Raw genomic sequence first — 17,760 nt, 5'->3', positions numbered from 1 at the left:
GCATGACAGAGCTGAAACTTCACTGCTTGATATGTATGATGAAATCCTGGTTTAAGAATGAAAAGACTGAACAAGTTATTAAAAGAGCACAGCAATTAAGTGAAAGAAATAGGTTTTGATTATGTTTTACTGTGTGTGTGTGTGTGTGTGTGTGTGTGTGTGTGTGTGTGTGTGTGTGTGTGTGTGTGTGTTTCAACGATTTAACTGTTCTAGAATACATAAAAGGCCGCAAAATTTCATATCGGTTATCGGTATCAGGTTTTTTGGCAAGGAAAATATTGAATATCGGCCAAAAATGTCATATAGGTGCATCCATAGTTACAACCAGTGAAAACTATACCCTAGCTATTATTTCTATCCTCCACTTAAGAAAACAGGTAAAGACCAACTAACTAATCAAGCTCAAAGACCCCACCAAGCTCAACCCTTAAGTGGATATCATCATTCACTTTATTCTAGACCACCAAGGGTCGAATCATCATAAAGATCATAAAGACACAAGAGGAGAAGAAGCACAAGCACCTCAATTCCTCCTTCTGACTGAGATAGATCCCACTGTTCTGACTGAGTGTGTTTATCTGGGCAAGCTGTACAGATGTAGCATCTTAATTTGAGCCAGTTTGCTACAGCAGGAAATTAATCCAGCAGCAACAGGAAATGTGAATGATTATGTGGATTATAATTAATGGACATTTTATAGGGGTTGATCAATTTTTCTTAAAGGAAAATCAAGTCTGAAATGTCAAAGTGTAAATTACAAACATCGGGAGACTTTTTAAACCTCAAATGCGCTCTTTGGAAATGGGGATGGATACAAAAGTTATGGAGTATGCACTGCAGGTAGGCATATGTGAATTGTGAATAGTGCAAAAGCATGTCAGCAAAAGCCTCACGAGTATACCATTTAGAAAACATTTGATGGATAGGTTGCTTGGCAAATGCGTGTCAGGATTAGAAAGAATCCGGACACATTGCTGTTGAACCAGCATTCATTATAATAATGTAAGGGTAGGCTACAAGGGCTTGTTCTTTAATTAAAACTAAAATGGAAAACAAGCAATTGTTACATGAAAATAACAAATGTTTCTAAATAGGTCGAAATTGCAAACAAGTGTGTGTTTGACAATTGTGCTGGCTTAACACCAGCCAAAAATAGAGCCCTATAAATGTAACATTTCCTGCATGGCACATTTTCCAATCTTAAGAGGCTACATTTTTAAAATTACTACAGTAAGTGCCTATTAAGTGCCAAATAAAGTAACATGGTTGACCATAACAGGGCTGTCGATTTCATCTTAAATCAGCCATAAATCAGGGGAAATGGAAGCTTGATGTTCAAACATTTCTAGCCTGTCGATCTATGGGTAACAGGGTTGACCCGTTACGCTCAACCCGCTCAGTTGTCCAACACAAAACACCACAAAATGGTCAAAAAGAGTAGAACCAGCTCACCTGCTTTTACACTATGATTTGACTATTAGATGTTCAATGTTTCTTTTGCAAAAAAATATTTGAAAAGGAATAGTTCCACCATATTAAAACGACAGTTCAGTTCACATAACAGCCCACTGGCCACAGACGTCAGTTCAACGTGTATTCCACATCGGTTCAACGTAATTTCATTGAGACAACATAGATTCAACCAGTGTGTGCCAAGTGGGAGGGTCGACCTTAAAATGAGGGACAGGTTTTTGTTTTACTTTAAAATTAATCACTAATCACAGGAAGTAAATAATCCATCTTCAGAAATAACTAGGGCTTTACACGGATGGTAAAAACTTTGACAACTGTTGGGGTTAAGTGGGTTAAAAATCTTCCTGGAAATCACAGAGGGTGCACAGAGGGGCATGTCAAAATGCTAATTTATTGGATTTTCCACGTGGTCTATATTAAAGGGCGCTTGATTGAATATAACCAGCTTTTAAAATTCTATATTAGTGCACAATTTCTACTTAAAATATCAAAGGGAAGCAAAAGGCACTCATTTCACGGAACATCCCAATTAAGGAAGAAGTAAAGTGATGATAGAACATCTAACTAACAACGACAGAGAGGACGGAAGGCAACAGCTTGGAAATGAGAGATGAGAGACAGAGAAACAACAATGTGTCATTCTTCAAACCCGCCAAGGATGAGTGTACTTTTCTCATTGTCAACAAATGCCTTGCGGAAATAGAAACCCAGAAGTTCAGGCATGCTTTTAATGACTTGCATGTGTTCGTCTGTAATTGTGCTAAGCTAAAATGGGAGTAGACTGAATAAATTGATTCATGCCATATTCACATGCATGCATAACATGGAATTCAGCCCAAAAGTAGCTTATAATTACATTTTCCCATTTAGATGGAATTTATTTCAGGTGAGTGTCTTATCAAGAGTGCTGTGGTGTTAGAAGCACTCCTACCTGATAGTGTTGACTGGGGCCCATATTCACAAAGCGTCTCAGAGTAGGAGTGCTGATCTAGGATCAGGTCCCTCCCCCTTCTTAATCGTTAAGATTTAAGGCAAAGATCATCCTAGATCAGCACTCCTACTCTGAGTCGCTTTCTGGATATGGGCCTGGTATGGGTAGTGTCATAGACATGTAGTAGTGTTTGTGAAACTCAGAAGTAATTGCTTTCGCATGTTTGAGAAAGTGTTTACTACCTAAACTCTCTGAACGTATAATCCTCCCAGGATCCCACTCTTTCCATTGCAGGAAACAAGAGATCAAAACAACATTCCCAACCATTCCTAGAAATGTCTCCAGAATTGAAACATAGAGAAGTCATAAAATTATGATGGAAAATGGCTTCATACAGAGTAGACATCCTAATATTTTGGGGAAATCAAGTCGCCTGTATATGGAATATCAAATGCCACTCGGGATGTAGCCTTCTCAGCCTGGTGGACGGATGTACACTACCGGTCAAAGGTTTGGACACACCTACTCATTCAAGGGTTTTTCTTTATTTTTTACTATTTTCTAAATTGTAGAATTATAGTGAAGAAATCAAAACTATGAAATAACACATATGGAATCATGTAGTAACCAAAAAAGTTGTAAAAGATGGCGCCCGGAGGAGATGGCTGCTGTTTTACGGGCTCCTTACCAATTCTGCTATTGTGTGTGTTTTTTTAATGTTATTTGTAACTTATTTTGTACATAATGTTTCTGCCACCGTCTCTTATGACCGAAAAAAGCTTCTGGATATCAGGACAGCGATTACTCACCTCGTACTGGACAAAGCCTTTTTCTTTTTCTTTGACGCGAAGGATTTACTTCAGACACCCAACAAGGCCCAAATCCCCATCATTCGCATGAAGAAGATATCGTGGACGTAGGTCTGGGTGCCTTGTAAGGATCCGACGGTGAGTGAGTAATCCCCCTTGGATAATAAAATGGATGAGCTCTGATAAGACTACCATCGGGACATTAAAAACTGTAATATCTTATGTTTCACCGAGTCGTGACTGGACATGGATAACTTACAACATACGACATGAATAACATACAACTGTCTGGGTGTTTCGGTCCATCGGCAAGATAGAACAGCTGCTTCCAGTAAGACAAGGGGTGGCGGTCTGTGTCTATTTCTCTCAAGGTTTTGCTCGCCTGAGGTAGAGTATCACATGATAAGCTATAGACCAAGAGAGTTTTAATCTATATTTTTCGTAGCTGTCTATTTACCACCACAAACCGACGCTGGCACTAAGACGGCACTCAACGAGCTGTACAAAGCCATAAGCAAACAAGATAATGCTCATCCAGAGGCGGCTCTCCTAGTGGCATGGGACTTTAATGCAGGGAAACTTAAATCCGTTTTACCTCATTTCTACCAGCATGTTACATGTGCAACCAGAGGGGAAAAAAACTCTAGACCACCTTTACACTACACACAGAGACACTTACAAAGCTCTTCCTCGCCCTCCATTTGGCAAATCTGACTATAACTCAATCGTCTTGATTCCTGCTGACGAGCAAAAATGAAAGCACAAAGTACCAGTTACTCGCTTAATGAGGAAGTGGTCAGATGACGCAGATGTTAAGCTACAGGACTGTTTTGCTAGCATAGACTGGAATCTGTTCCGGGATTCTTACAATGGCATTGAGGAATACACCACATCAGTCATTGGCTTCATCAAAAAGTGCATCGATGGCGTCGTCCCCACAGTGACCACACGTACATACTCCAACCAGAAGTCATGGATTACAGGCAACATCAGCACTGAGCTAAAGGGTAGAGCTGCCGCTTTCAAGGAGCGGGACTCTAACCTGAATGCTTATAAGAAATCCCGCTATGCCCGATGAACCATCAAACAGTCAAAGCGTCAATACAGGACTAAGATTGAATAGTACTACACCGGCTCCACGCTCATCGGATGTGGCAGGGCTGGCCAACTATTACGGACTACAAAGGGAAGCACAGCTGTGAGCTGCCCTGTGACACTAGCCTACCAGCCAAGCTAAATAACTTCTATGCTCGCTTCGAGGCAAGCAACACTGAAGCATGCATGAGAGCATCAGCTCTTCCAGAAGACTGTGTGATCACGCTCTCCATTGCCAATGTGAGTAAGACCTTTAAACAGGTCAACATTCACAAGGCCGCAGGGCCAAACAAATTACCAGGATGTGTACTCTGAGCATGCGCTGACACACTGGCAAGTATCTTCACTGACATTTTCAACCTGTCCCTGACCGAGTCTGTAATACCAACATGTTTCAAGCAGACCACCATAGTCCCTGTGCCCAAGAACACCAATTTAACCTGCATATATTACTACTGACCCGTAGCACTCACGTCTGCATCCATGAAGTGCTTTGAAAGGCTGGTCATGGCTCACATCAACACCATTATCCCAGAAACCCTAGACCCACTTCAATTTACATTCCGCCCCAACAGATCCACAAATGATGCAATCTCTATTGCACTCAAAACTGCCCTTTCCCACCTGGACAATAGGAACACCTATGTGAGAATGCTATTCATTGATAACAGTTCAGCGTTCAACACCATGGTGCCCTCAAAGTTCACCCCTGAGCTAAGGACCCTGGGACTAAACACCTCCCTTTTCAACTGGATCCTGGACTTCCTGATGGGCCGGCCCCAGATGGTAAGGGTAGGTAACAACACCTCTGCCACGATGATCCTCAACATGGGGGCCCCCCCATGACTGCATGGCCGAGTACGACTCCAAAAGTATGACTCCAACACCATCATTAAGTTTGCTGACGACACAACAGCCTGATCACTGACAAAGAGACAGACTATAGGGAGGAGGTCAGAGTCCTGGCAGTGTGGTGCCAGGATAAGAACCTCTCCCTCAACGTGATCAAGACAAAAGAGATGATGGTGGACTACAGGAAAAGGAGGGCCGAGCACGCCCCCCTTCTCATCAACAAGGCTGTAGTGGAGCAGTTCGAGAGCCACAAGTTCCTTGGTGTCCACATCACCAACAAACTTTCATGCAGTGCTTCTACACCTGCATTGCTTGCTGTTTGGGGTTTTAGGCTGGGTTTCTGTACAGCACTTTGAGATATCAGCTGATGTACGAAGGGCTATATAAATAAATTTGATTTTGATTTGATGTTCCAAACACACCAAGACAGTCGTGAAGAGGGCACAACAATGCCAATTCTCTATCAGGAGACTGAAAAGATTTGAAATCGGTCCTTAGATCCTCAATAAGTTCTACAGCTGCACTGGTCGCATCACCGCCTCGTATGGCAACTGCTCGGCCTCCGACCGCAAGGCACTACAGAAGGTTGTGCGTACGGCCCAGTACATCACTGGGGCCAAGCTTCTTGCCATCCAGGACCTCTATACCAGGCGGTGTCAGAGGAATTTGTGGAATTTCTTTCCTTCTTAATGCGTTTGAGCCAATCAGTTGTGTTGTTTTTTTATTTTAATTTATTTCACCTTTATTTAACCAGGTAAGCAAGTTGAGAACAAGTTCTCATTTACTATTGCGACCTGGCCAAGATAAAGCAAAGCAGTTCGACACATACAACGACACAGAGTTACACATGGAGTAAAACAAACATACAGTCAATAATACAGTAAAAAACAAAAAACAAAAAAACAAGTCTATATACAATGTGAGCAAATTAGGTGAGAAGGGAGGTAAAGGCAAAAAAGGCCATGGTGGCAAAGTAAATACAATATAGCAAGTAAAACACTGGAATGGTAGTTTTGCAATGGAAGAATGTGCAAAGTAGAAATAAAAATAATGGGGTGCAAAGGAGCAAAATAAATAAATAAATTAAATACAGTTGGGAAAGAGGTAGTTGTTTGGGCTAAATTATAGGTGGGCTATGTACAGGTGCAGTAATCTGTAAGATGCTCTGACAGTTGGTGCTTAAAGCTAGTGAGGGAGATAAGTGTTTCCAATTTAAGAGATTTTTGTAGTTCGTTCCAGTCATTGGCAGCAGAGAACTGGAAGGAGAGGCGGCCAAAGAAAGAATTGGTTTTGGGGGTGACTAGAGAGATATACCTGCTGGAGCGTGTGCTACAGGTGGGAGATGCTATGGTGACCAGCGAGCTGAGATAAGGGGGACTTTACCTAGCAGGGTCTTGTAGATGACATGGAGCCAGTGGGTTTGGCGACGAGTATGAAGCGAGGGCCAGCCAACGAGAGCGTACAGGTCGCAATGGTGGGTAGTATATGGGGCTTTGGTGACAAAACGGATAGCACTGTGATAGACTGCATCCAATTTGTTGAGTAGGGTATTGGAGGCTATTTTGTAAATGACATCGCCAAAGTCGAGGATTGGTAGGATGGTCAATTTTACAAGGGTATGTTTGGCAGCATGAGTGAAGGATGCTTTGTTGCGAAATAGGAAGCCAATTCTAGATTTAACTTTGGATTGGAGATGTTTGATATGGGTCTGGAAGGAGAGTTTACAGTCTAACCAGACACCTAAGTATTTGTAGTTGTCCACGTATTCTAAGTCAGAGCCGTCCAGAGTAGTGATGTTGGACAGGCGGGTAGGTGCAGGTAGCGATCGGTTGAAGAGCATGCATTTAGTTTTACTTGTATTTAAGAGCAATTGGAGGCCACGGAAGGAGAGTTGTATGGCATTGAAGCTTGCCTGGAGGGTTGTTAACACAGTGTCCAAAGAAGGGCCGGAAGTATACAGAATGGTGTCGTCTGCGTAGAGGTGGATCAGAGACTCACCAGCAGCAAGAGCGACCTCATTGATGTATACAGAGAAGAGAGTCGGTCCAAGAATTGAACCCTGTGGCACCCCCATAGAGACTGCCAGAGGTCCGGACAGCAGACCCTCCGATTTGACACACTGAACTCTATCAGAGAAGTAGTTGGTGAACCAGGCGAGGCAATCATTTGAGAAACCAAGGCTGTCGAGTCTGCCGATGAGGATGTGGTGGTTGACAGAGTCGAAAGCCTTGGCCAGATCAATGAATACGGCTGCACAGTAATGTTTCTTATCGATGGCGGTTAAGATATCGTTTAGGACCTTGAGCGTGGCTGAGGTGCACCCATGACCAGCTCTGAAACCAGATTGCATAGCAGAGAAGGTATGGTGAGATTCGAAATGGTCGGTAATCTGTTTGTTGACTTGGCTTTCGAAGACCTTAGAAAGGCATGGTAGGATAGATATAGGTCTGTAGCAGTTTGGGTCAAGAGTGTCCCCCCTTTGAAGAGGGGGATGACCGCAGCTGCTTTCCAATCTTTGGGAATCTCAGATGACACGAAAGAGAGGTTGAACAGGCTAGTAATAGGGGTGGCAACAATTTCGGCAGATAATTTTAGAAAGAAAGGGTCCAGATTGTCTAGCCCGGCTGATTTGTAGGGGTCCAGATTTTTCAGCTCTTTCAGAACTTCAGCTGAATGGATTTGGGAGAAGGAGAAATGGGGAAGGCTTGGGCGAGTTGCTGTTGGGGGTGCAGTGCTGTTGACCGGGGTAGGAGTTGCCAGGTGGAAAGCATGGCCAGCCGTAGAAAAATGCTTATTGAAATTCTCAATTATGGTGGATTTATCAGTGGTGACAGTGTTTCCTATCTTCAGTGCAGTGGGCAGCTGGGAGGAGGTGTTCTTATTCTCCATGGACTTTACAGTGTCCCAGAACTTTTTAGAGTTAGTGTTGCAGGAAGCAAATTTCTGCTTGAAAAAGCTAGCCTTGGCTTTTCTAACTGCCTGTGTATAACGGTTTCTAGCTTCCCTGAACAGCTGCATATCATGGGGGCTGTTCGATGCTAATGCAGAACGCCATAGGATGTTTTTGTGTTGGTTAAGGGCAGTCAGGTCTGGGGAGAACCAAGGGCTATATCTGTTCCTGGTTCTAATTTTCTTGAATGGGGCATGTTTATTTAAGATTGTTAGGAAGGCATTTTTAAAAATATCCAGGCATCCTCTACTGACGGGATGAGATCAATATCCTTCCAGGACACCCCGGCCAGGTCGATTAGAAAGGCCTGCTCGCTGAAGTGTTTCAGGGAGCGTTTTACAGTGATGAGTGGAGGTCGTTTGACCGCTGACCCATTACGGATGCAGGCAATGAGGCAGTGATCGCTGAGATCTTGGTTGAAGACAGCAGAGGTGTATTTAGAGGGGAAGTTGGTTAGGATGATATCTATGAGGGTGCCCGTGTTTAAGGCTTTGGGGGTACCTGGTAGGTTCATTGATAATTTGTGTGAGATTGAGGGCATCAAGTTTAGATTGTAGGATGGCTGGGGTGTTAAGCATGTTCCAGTTTAGGTCGCCTAGCAGCACGAGCTCTGAAGATAGATGGGGGCAATCAGTTCACATATGGTGTCCAGAGCACAGCTGGGAGCAGAGGGTGGTCTATAGCAGGCGGCAACGGTGAGAGACTTGTTTTTAGAGAGGTGGATTTTTAAAAGTAGAAGTTCAAATTGTTTGGGTACAGACCTGGATAGTAGGACAGAACTCTGCAGGCTATATTTGCAGTAGATTGCAACACCGCCCCCTTTGGCAGTTCTATCTTGTCTGAAAATGTTGTAGTTTGGAATTAAAATTTCTGAATTTTTGGTGGTCTTCCTAAGCCAGGATTCAGACACAGCTAGAACATCCGGGTTGGCAGAGTGTGCTAAAGCAGTGAAAAGAACAAACTTAGGGAGGAGGCTTCTAATGTTAACATGCATGAAACCAAGGCTATTACGGTTACAGAAGTCATCAAAAGAGAGCGCCTGGGGAATAGGAGTGGAGCTAGGCACTGCAGGACCTGGATTCACCTCTACATCGCCAGAGGAACATAGGAGGAGAAGAATAAGGGTACGGCTAAAAGCAATAAGAATTGGTCGTCTAGAACGTCTGGAACAGAGAGTAAAAGGAGGTTTCTGGGGGCGATAAAATAGCATCAAGGTATAATGTACAGACAAAGGTATGGTAGGATGTGAATACAGTGGAGGTAAACCTAGGTATTGAGTGATGAAGAGAGAGATATTGTCTCTAGAAACATCATTGAAACCAGGAGATGTCATTGCATGTGTGGGTGGTGGAACTAATAAGTTGGATAAGGTATAGTGAGCAGGACTAGAGGCTCTACAGTGAAATAAGCCAATAAACACTAACCAGAACAGCAATGGACAAGACATATTGACATTAAGGAGAGGCATCCTTAGTCGAGTGATCAAAAGGGTCCAGGGAGTGGAGAGGTTGGTTTGGGGGTCACGGCGATTTAGACAGCTAGCCAGGACATCGGTAGCAAGCTAGCATAGGATGGAGGTCTGTTGTTAGCCACCTCTTGCGTTCCGTCAGTAGATTAGTGGAGTTCCGTGTTGTAGAGGGGATTAGTCCAAATCACACAACAACAAAAAATAAAAACAATAGATATAGTTATAGAGGCCCAAGAAGAAACATAATAATAATAAAAATAAATAAATTGTCCGATTGTCTATTCTGAGAGCATCCGGTAAGACAGCTAACGGTTAGCAGGCCGCAGATGGGCATTCAGGTAACGTCGCGACGGAGGAGCCAGCCGGATCTCCTTCGGGTAGATAACGTCGGCAGTCCAGTTGTGAAGGCCCGGAGGGGCTCCGTGTAGGCAGTAAAACGGGTCCGGATAGGTGACTGCAGCCCAGGAGTGATTGACGGAGCTCAGGAGTGGTTGACGGAGCTGGCTAGCTCCGGAGTAATTGATGTTTGCTCCGGAATTGACGAAAGCAGATAGACACACGGATAGCAGCCAGCTAGCTGTGAGATCCGGGAGTGAATGTCCAGAGAGCAGTTGAAATCCAGGGACATGGAGAGAAAAAATCGGTCCGGTATGTTCCGTTCCGAGCCGCGCTGCGCCGTACAAAACTGGCGATAGATTTTCGAGTTAAAGGATAGCTGATGACCACAAACCGTGGTTAGCTGAATACGAACGAGTTGCCAGTAAAGAAGCTAACTAGCTTCTGATTAGCTTCTGGCTAGCTCCTGGCTAGCTTCTGGCTAGCTTCTTGGAGTTTCTGGCTAGCTTCTGGCTAGCTTCTTGGAGGATTGCAGATTTGAGGTAAATAATACGTATTTATACATATCAATTGGTGAGGCAGGTTGCAGGAGAGTGTATTGAAGATGAGTTGATGGAAAATAAAAATAAAATGTATGTGAAAAAAAAGTTGTAAATATATATATATACACAACACGACAAGACGAGGACAAAAGACGTCTGAACTGCTATGCCATCTCGGGTTTGAAAAAAAAAAAAAAAAAGGTATGGGTGGTATACAGACGATAGCCCTATTTGTTAAAAGACCAAGTCCATATTATGGCAAGAACAGCTCAAATAAGCAAAGAAAAACGACAGTCCAACATTCCTATAAGACATGAAGGTAAGTCAATTTAGAAAATTTCAAAAGCTTTGAAAGTGCAGTCACAAAAACCATCAAGCTCTATGATGAAACTGGCTCACATGAGGACCGCCACAGGAAAGAAAGACCCTGAGTTTCCTTTGCTGTCGTGGATAAGTTCATCAGAGTTACCAGCCTCAGAAATTGCAGCCCAAATAAATACTTCACAGAGGTCAAGTAACAGACACCTTTTAACATCAACTGTTCAGAGAAGACTCCGTGAATCAGGCCTTCATGGTCGAATTGCTGCAATGAAACGACTACTAATGGACACCAATAATATGAAGAGACTTGCTTGGGCAATTGACAATAGACTGTTGGACATTTGTCTTTTGGTCTGATGAGTCCAAATTTGAGATTTTTGGTTCCAACCGCCATGTCTTTGTGAGACGCTGAGTAGGGGAACGGATGATCTCCGCATGTGTAGTTCCCAACGTGAAGTACGGAGGAGGTATGATGATGTGGGGGTCCTTTGCTGGTGACAGTCTGTGATTTATTTAGAATTCAAGGCACACTTAAACAACTTCTTTGGGATCGGTGTCCCGTCCACGGGACGGTTAAGCTAATGTAGGCTAATTCGATTAGCATGAAAAAGTTATTAATAAACAAATTAGACACATTTGAGCAGTCTTGATACAAAATTTTGAACAGAAATGCAATGGTTCATTGGATCAGTCTAAAACTTTGCACATACACTGCTGCCATCTAGTGGCCAAAACTGCACCTGGGCTGGAATAATACATTATGGCCTTTCTCTTGCATTTCAAAGATGATGGTAAAACAAAATTTCAAAAGAACGGTTGTTTTTTTCTTTGTATGATTTTTTACCAGATCTATTGTGTTATATTTTCCTACATTCTTTCACATTTCCACAAACTTCAAAGTGTTCCCTCAAATGGTACCAAGAATACGCATATCCTTGCTTCAGGGCCTGAGCTACAGGCAGTTAGATTTGGGTATGTAATTTTAGGCAAAAATTTAAAAATAGGAGCGGATCCTTAAGAGGTTTTAATGGCTACCACAGTATTTTGCAGCGATACACCATCCCATCTTGTTTGTGCTGAGTGGGACTATCATTATTTTTTCATCAGGACAATGACCCAACACACCTTAAGGCTGTGTAAGGGCTATTTGACCAAGGAGAGTCATGGAGTACTGCATCAGATGACCTGGCCTCCACGATCATCCGACCTCAACCCAATTGAGATGGTTTGGGATTAGTTAGACCACAGAGTGAAGAAAAAGCAGCCAACAAGTACTCAGCATATGTGGGAACTCCTTCAAGACTATCGCAAAAGTATTTCAGGTGAAGCTGGTTGAGAGAATGCCAAGAGTGTGCAAACCTGTCATTAAGGCAAATGCTAGCTACTTTGAAGAATCTCAAATCTCAAATATATTTTGATTTGTTTAACACTTTTTTGGTTACTACATGATTCCATATGTGTTATTTCATAGTGTTGATGTCTTCACTATTATTCTACAATGTAGAAAATAGTCAAATAAAGAAAATCCCTTGAATGAGTCGGTGTGTCCAAACTTTAGACTGGTACTGTATGTTTCACATTTTCACCTTCATAGATGACTAACCACCCAAAATACTTTTGAAATACAAAAGCAACTATGACAGTTTTGAGAAAGCCATATGATCTATGAAAACTCCCTGTCGATTGAAAGAGTAGTTTTACCTCAGATTGGATAGGTATGGCCAGTCTGAATGAAATGTTCCATTGCAAACTAAATGAGACACAATTCCAGACACCATACACTGCTGTACCACACAGAGCTCGAAAGACACACTCACATTAAACCATACATTTACTATACATTGTTTCTCTGCATAACACACACACACACACACACACACACACACACACACACACACACACACACACACACACTGTATAATATCTGGCCAAGAGCTATGCCCTACTATGGCATGTGTAGTAGGCCAGCTGTGCTGCAGCTGTAGTTTCTGGGTGTCATCCCTTCCTCACACACAACACACACACACACACCCACACACTGAGCAGACACTGAGTATGCACGCACAAAAGCATACACACACACACACATGCGTGCATACACACATACACACAACCTGACAACTCTGCTTATTTTGGCTAAAGCTCTGATTATAGCCCAGAATGTAGTGGCAGATCCCATGCACACAGCCTGAGCACAGAGAGAAACAGAGGAAAAGAAAGAAAGGGAAAAATAAATGAATGCGGCAAGAGTGCTGAGTGAGGACAACGAGTGGGGAGACTCCCCCTACACCCTCTAATTCCCCTCTCTGTGTCCTCTCCTTCCTCATATTCATATTTTTCTGATCCCTACCTCATCCAAACTGGGTCGTGTCTCAAATGCCACCCTATTCCCTATATAGTGCACTACTTTTGACCAGAGCCCCCTGGTCAAAAGTAGTGGACTATATAGGGAATAGGCTGACATTTGGGATGCAGCCCTAGTCTTGCCTGCAAGGAAAGCCTATATCATGGAGGTTCTATATCTCAGTGGAGACCACATACACACCATAAAGAGATAAAGAGACAAAGCGAGGACATTGTTATGGGTGAGAGTAGAGAGCACAGGGTCAGAGATATGCTGTATTCTACAGTACAGAATACAGATGTGAGGTGAATAGAGTATTTGGGATCTCACTCCACATAACCATCTGGACCTGACTGCATGTTTAGGCTGTGGAGCCGTGGTTCCCTGGACAGCCCAGTACTACAGCTCCGCCAGTAAAAACGCAATTTCAGTGGGTTCTGCTAGAGTGGCACCGGGTTCACCGCTCATCTGGTCTAAATTAGGGATGCATTAAAACGTGCAACGGGGAGCAAGGATGAGGATTGACTGCTGACTGACTGAACCCAATTGTGAGTGTAAAGGACATTACTTTTAATGCAGTTGAGAATCCCCCAATAACCACGAGAGATGTAAACCAGTGTCATTTTGAGATGTTGTAAATAGGGGACACACACACACACACACACACACACACACACACGTGTACACATATGGGAATGGTTTAGCGCAATTATCACAGGAACAGTCTTAAGTTTGGCCTTCGGACCGTTGCGGGACAGTTTTCCCAAAGCTGGAAAAATCAGAACGCAGGAAGTGGAGCTCAGCAAAGCCGCGGGTTGGTTCCCGGAGGTGTGATTGGGGGTGTTGGTTAAATAAACAGAGACAGGGTGAATGGGGGGACGTGTGCAGGGGTGCAGGAAGGGTGAAAGGGGGGAGGACAGACAACGGCACTGAGGTTTTGTGGAAAAGCAGATAAAAGGGGGCAGGCTGTGTGTAAATGTTCCTTTCCAGAGAAAAGGGCTTGTTTTAGTTTCAGAGACTGTGATGATCTCTCAGAGTTTCCATGACTCTTCCACTTACCTTCATGAATAACAATGAAACATTGTCTGACAGCATCTATGTCATGTTTGGGCATACCGAATGGGGTCACTGGGGGGGATGTTAGGCACACAAACACACAACACACACACAGCCTGGTCCCCCCCACACACACACTCTCCAATGTAATCTTATTTCCTGGCAGGATATGAACAAGGACCCCACGCACAGTTTGGACAATAACTTTCTCAACAAACCAAACGACTTCAGTGAAATATGTCAAGTAGCAACATGCAGGTTTGTTCGACCGATGCTAGCCACCACGGTTGGACAATGACATACACTTTCTATTCTATGTCTCAAAAGTAGCATGCCCTTTTGACAGACACACCAGCATGAAAATATGTCTCTCCCTACCTCTTTAAGGTTGACACCTTATTCCCTATGGGTCCTGGTCAAAAGTTGTGCACTACATAGGGAATAGGGTGCCATTTGGGACGCAAAAAGGCATGCACTTTGACTGACAGATCGATGTGTGTCTCCGCTTACCTTTATACCCGAGGACAGCCACAGCGATGGTGAGTAGAGTGCACAGCACGTAGAGTAGTGCTATGGAGGTCTTTAACGCCCACTCATTCTTACACTTAGTGCACTGGGTCCCCTCCTGGATCCCTACACAAGGGAGAGAAATGCAGATGAATAAACATTTGGGAAAATAGTTAGCATATATCCTTTCCTTCCTACATCAATATTCACAATGTAACCATATGAAGTGAAAGGATGTTATGGTTATCATACCAAAACATTTACTACATTGTATGAAGGTCCTGGGTCTCTGTGCATTGCCTGTGGCAGGGTTATTCAACTCTTACCCTACGAGGTCCAGAGCCTGCTGGTTTTCTGTTCTACCTGATAATTAATTGCACCCACTTAAATCAGTCCCTGATTAGAGGGGAACAATGAAAAAACGTAGTGAAACTGGTTTCGAAGTCCAGAGTTGAGTTTGAGGGGCCTAGGAGATAGGGTGCCATTGTCATAAGTAGTGGACTATATAGGTAACAGGATGCCATTTGGAACACATGTGATCAGGTGTCTATTGTGGCTCAGATGGCTGCCGAGTCAGGCTATGTGGAGACAGCAGCGAGCGAGGTCAGAGTGGGGCCTAGCTGGCCCTATGTGGGCTGGGAATCTGGGGTCTATCCAGGTTCTGGGTCTGAATCTCCAGATCAACACATCTGGACAAACAGCCTGGAGGCCACATTAAAGGGCCCACTGGTCCCCCGAGGGCCCGGTTGGTGAGGGGGTGAGGGACACCAAACAAACACATAAGATGAAGAGATATGATACCAACCTCCTCTGATTCAAACCATGGACCTTCAAGTGGGGAAAGTCACAGAGCCACGCAAGCATTCTCCTACATTCTCTTGGAATATTTCTTTCCAAGGATATCTTTCCTGACAGATGAGTGCCGAGATCCGCAGTGCTGACGGGAACACAGCTGTATTTCATTTGAATTCAGGAAGTGGGGGAAAATGAAAGGTCTGCTTTCCATGTACCTGAAATAAAACTCCTTTGCATGTTCAGCGCAAGGAAAGCCACTTCCAAGACATGGAAATTTCCATGGTAACACAAAGGCAGCCTGTGCCAATGCAATCTTTGTGTTAACACTTCTTGGCCTATGCTAAATATATGCCTATTGAGCTTCCTGTTTTGTTTAATGTGATTATGATAATGAATTATATCCTAATAATTTCCATTAAAAGCATTGGTGTAGAAATTGTGATTTCCATTGTAGCCTAGTCTTAAAAATAAAGGTTCCAGTTGGAACCAAATAAGAACCTTAAATAGGATGGCTCTTTGAGGAAGAGCACACACCCTATTATTTTATGCAAATAAGGTGTTTAGCCTTATTTACATATTTCCCAGGGTGCCTTTCAAGTGAATTTTTAGAGTACCACCCATGACTATGTTTTCTAGTAACAGAGACATGGTTGTTTCTTTCATTCGTTTTTATCCATGTCACATTTGCCGAGTGAGATCCTAATTGAATGACTCAATGTTTAAAGACTATTTATATTTCATAAGGCCTTATTTTGAGGGTCTAGTTAAACCCTAACAAGGTCACCTGAAATTCATGGTTTTACAGGCCACAGCAGGCCTGTAAAGTAATGTGCTATTCTTATTACAAACCAGACAGAGTAGGGATAACCAACATTCTGAATTTGTTTTCACCTGCAACCTATATTCAGAATGACTGCTAGGGTTCGGAGGACTAAGATACTGTATGATACTGCCTAAAGCAGAGGTATTCAACTCTTACCCTACAAGATCCAGAGCCTGCTGGTTTTCTGTTCTACCTGATAATTAATTGCACACAGCTGCTGTCCCAGGTCTAAATCAGCCCCTGATTAAAGGGGGACAGTAAAAATAATATTCATAATGCAGTGGAACTGGCTTCAAGGCCCAGAGTTGAGTTTGAGGGACCTAAAGCATCTAAACTGGAACAACTATTTCAGTAACGGGTGCAATAAGTCCAAGTAACAGATTTGATTAGTTTAGAAAAATGTACGTTATTTATATTTGAGTAGCATAAGATTAGTTAATTAATCAAAAACATAGATATTGAAACAAACTATTCTAAAAATCAATGCATGCTGTGAAATATGATAATGATGGGGTTGGTTTTGCCACAGCTATGGTTATTAACACCAACACTGAGGTTATTTTACACCACTTAGTGTTAATTTGACTCCTTACAGTGTTAATTTAAGCCTAGATTTAAGCCTAGTGTAACTAGAAATGTTACACTAGTTAACACTGCCCAATGTGCTCTGTGCTATGAAAGGGACACATCTGCAGCCTTCCATACATTTCAAGAACCTTTTAGAACTTTGAAGAACCATATATGCCACACGAAGAACCCCACTCTTAACTAAAAGGTTATTCTTTATCGGGCAAGAGTTCTCCAAGGAACCTTAAGAGCTGAGGAAGAACCATTTAAGGATCTTAATTTTCTTTAGTGCACTGGAACCATTTGGTGCCAGAGCACTTGAGTCACCACCCATACAGTTGAAAAGAGGTACAGCTAGCAAGGGATAGCTTTAGCCAATTAGAAAAAAACTGGAGTGATCAGGTTGTCATTGTAAATAAAAAATCATTTTTTAATTAATTATAAAAAGTTTGTCAGGTTGCTATAGGGCCGCAGTGGGACTTGAAGATGCATTGTGTCCACACAGCCAAGTCAGAGTGAACATTTTCTTCACCTGTATGAGTGTTGAGGTACGGACAAAGCATACGCAAACACAGTTCCACACTCCAAGCTTTCACTAGCTCTTAGCCAACCTTGAGTCATTCATGTTGACTCAACTCCCTGGCGGTCCGAGCAAGCAGCAGTCCACTAACTTCACTTTAGCTCACCGAGGCTAATTATGCACTCCCCATCGCCCCGAACAACCCCATGGAGCACTTCAGCAGTCGGCACACTGCTCGATGACACAACATGTTAAGACAACACAACTGGAGAGCTGTTCTTTTCATTACTGTTACTCTTTAACAGCAGTCACTACAGCGCATTCGGAAAGTGTTCAGGCCCCTTGTCTTTTTTCACATTTAGTTACCTTAC

At 43.1% G+C, this 17,760-nt stretch overlaps 1 protein-coding gene across 2 annotated transcripts in view; it reads right to left on the bottom strand.

Annotated features, from left to right (window-relative positions):
• The window catches only part of LOC115130381 (collectin-12-like), a 68,789-nt gene that overhangs the window by 9,263 nt on the left and 41,766 nt on the right, over positions 1 to 17,760 (bottom strand). For both annotated transcript variants that reach the window (XM_029661471.2, XM_065019529.1), the window contains one exon: positions 14,688 to 14,810. In XM_029661471.2, the coding sequence (XP_029517331.2) occupies positions 14,688 to 14,810 (123 nt within the window). The remainder of the gene's footprint in view (positions 1 to 14,687; positions 14,811 to 17,760) is intronic.

This window comes from Oncorhynchus nerka, linkage group LG6 (genome assembly GCF_034236695.1).
Source record: "Oncorhynchus nerka isolate Pitt River linkage group LG6, Oner_Uvic_2.0, whole genome shotgun sequence".
NCBI classification, from domain to species: domain Eukaryota; kingdom Metazoa; phylum Chordata; class Actinopteri; order Salmoniformes; family Salmonidae; genus Oncorhynchus; species Oncorhynchus nerka.
The sequence above is the reverse complement of the archived record's forward strand: the minus strand, read 5'-3'. Positions and strand labels throughout refer to the sequence as shown.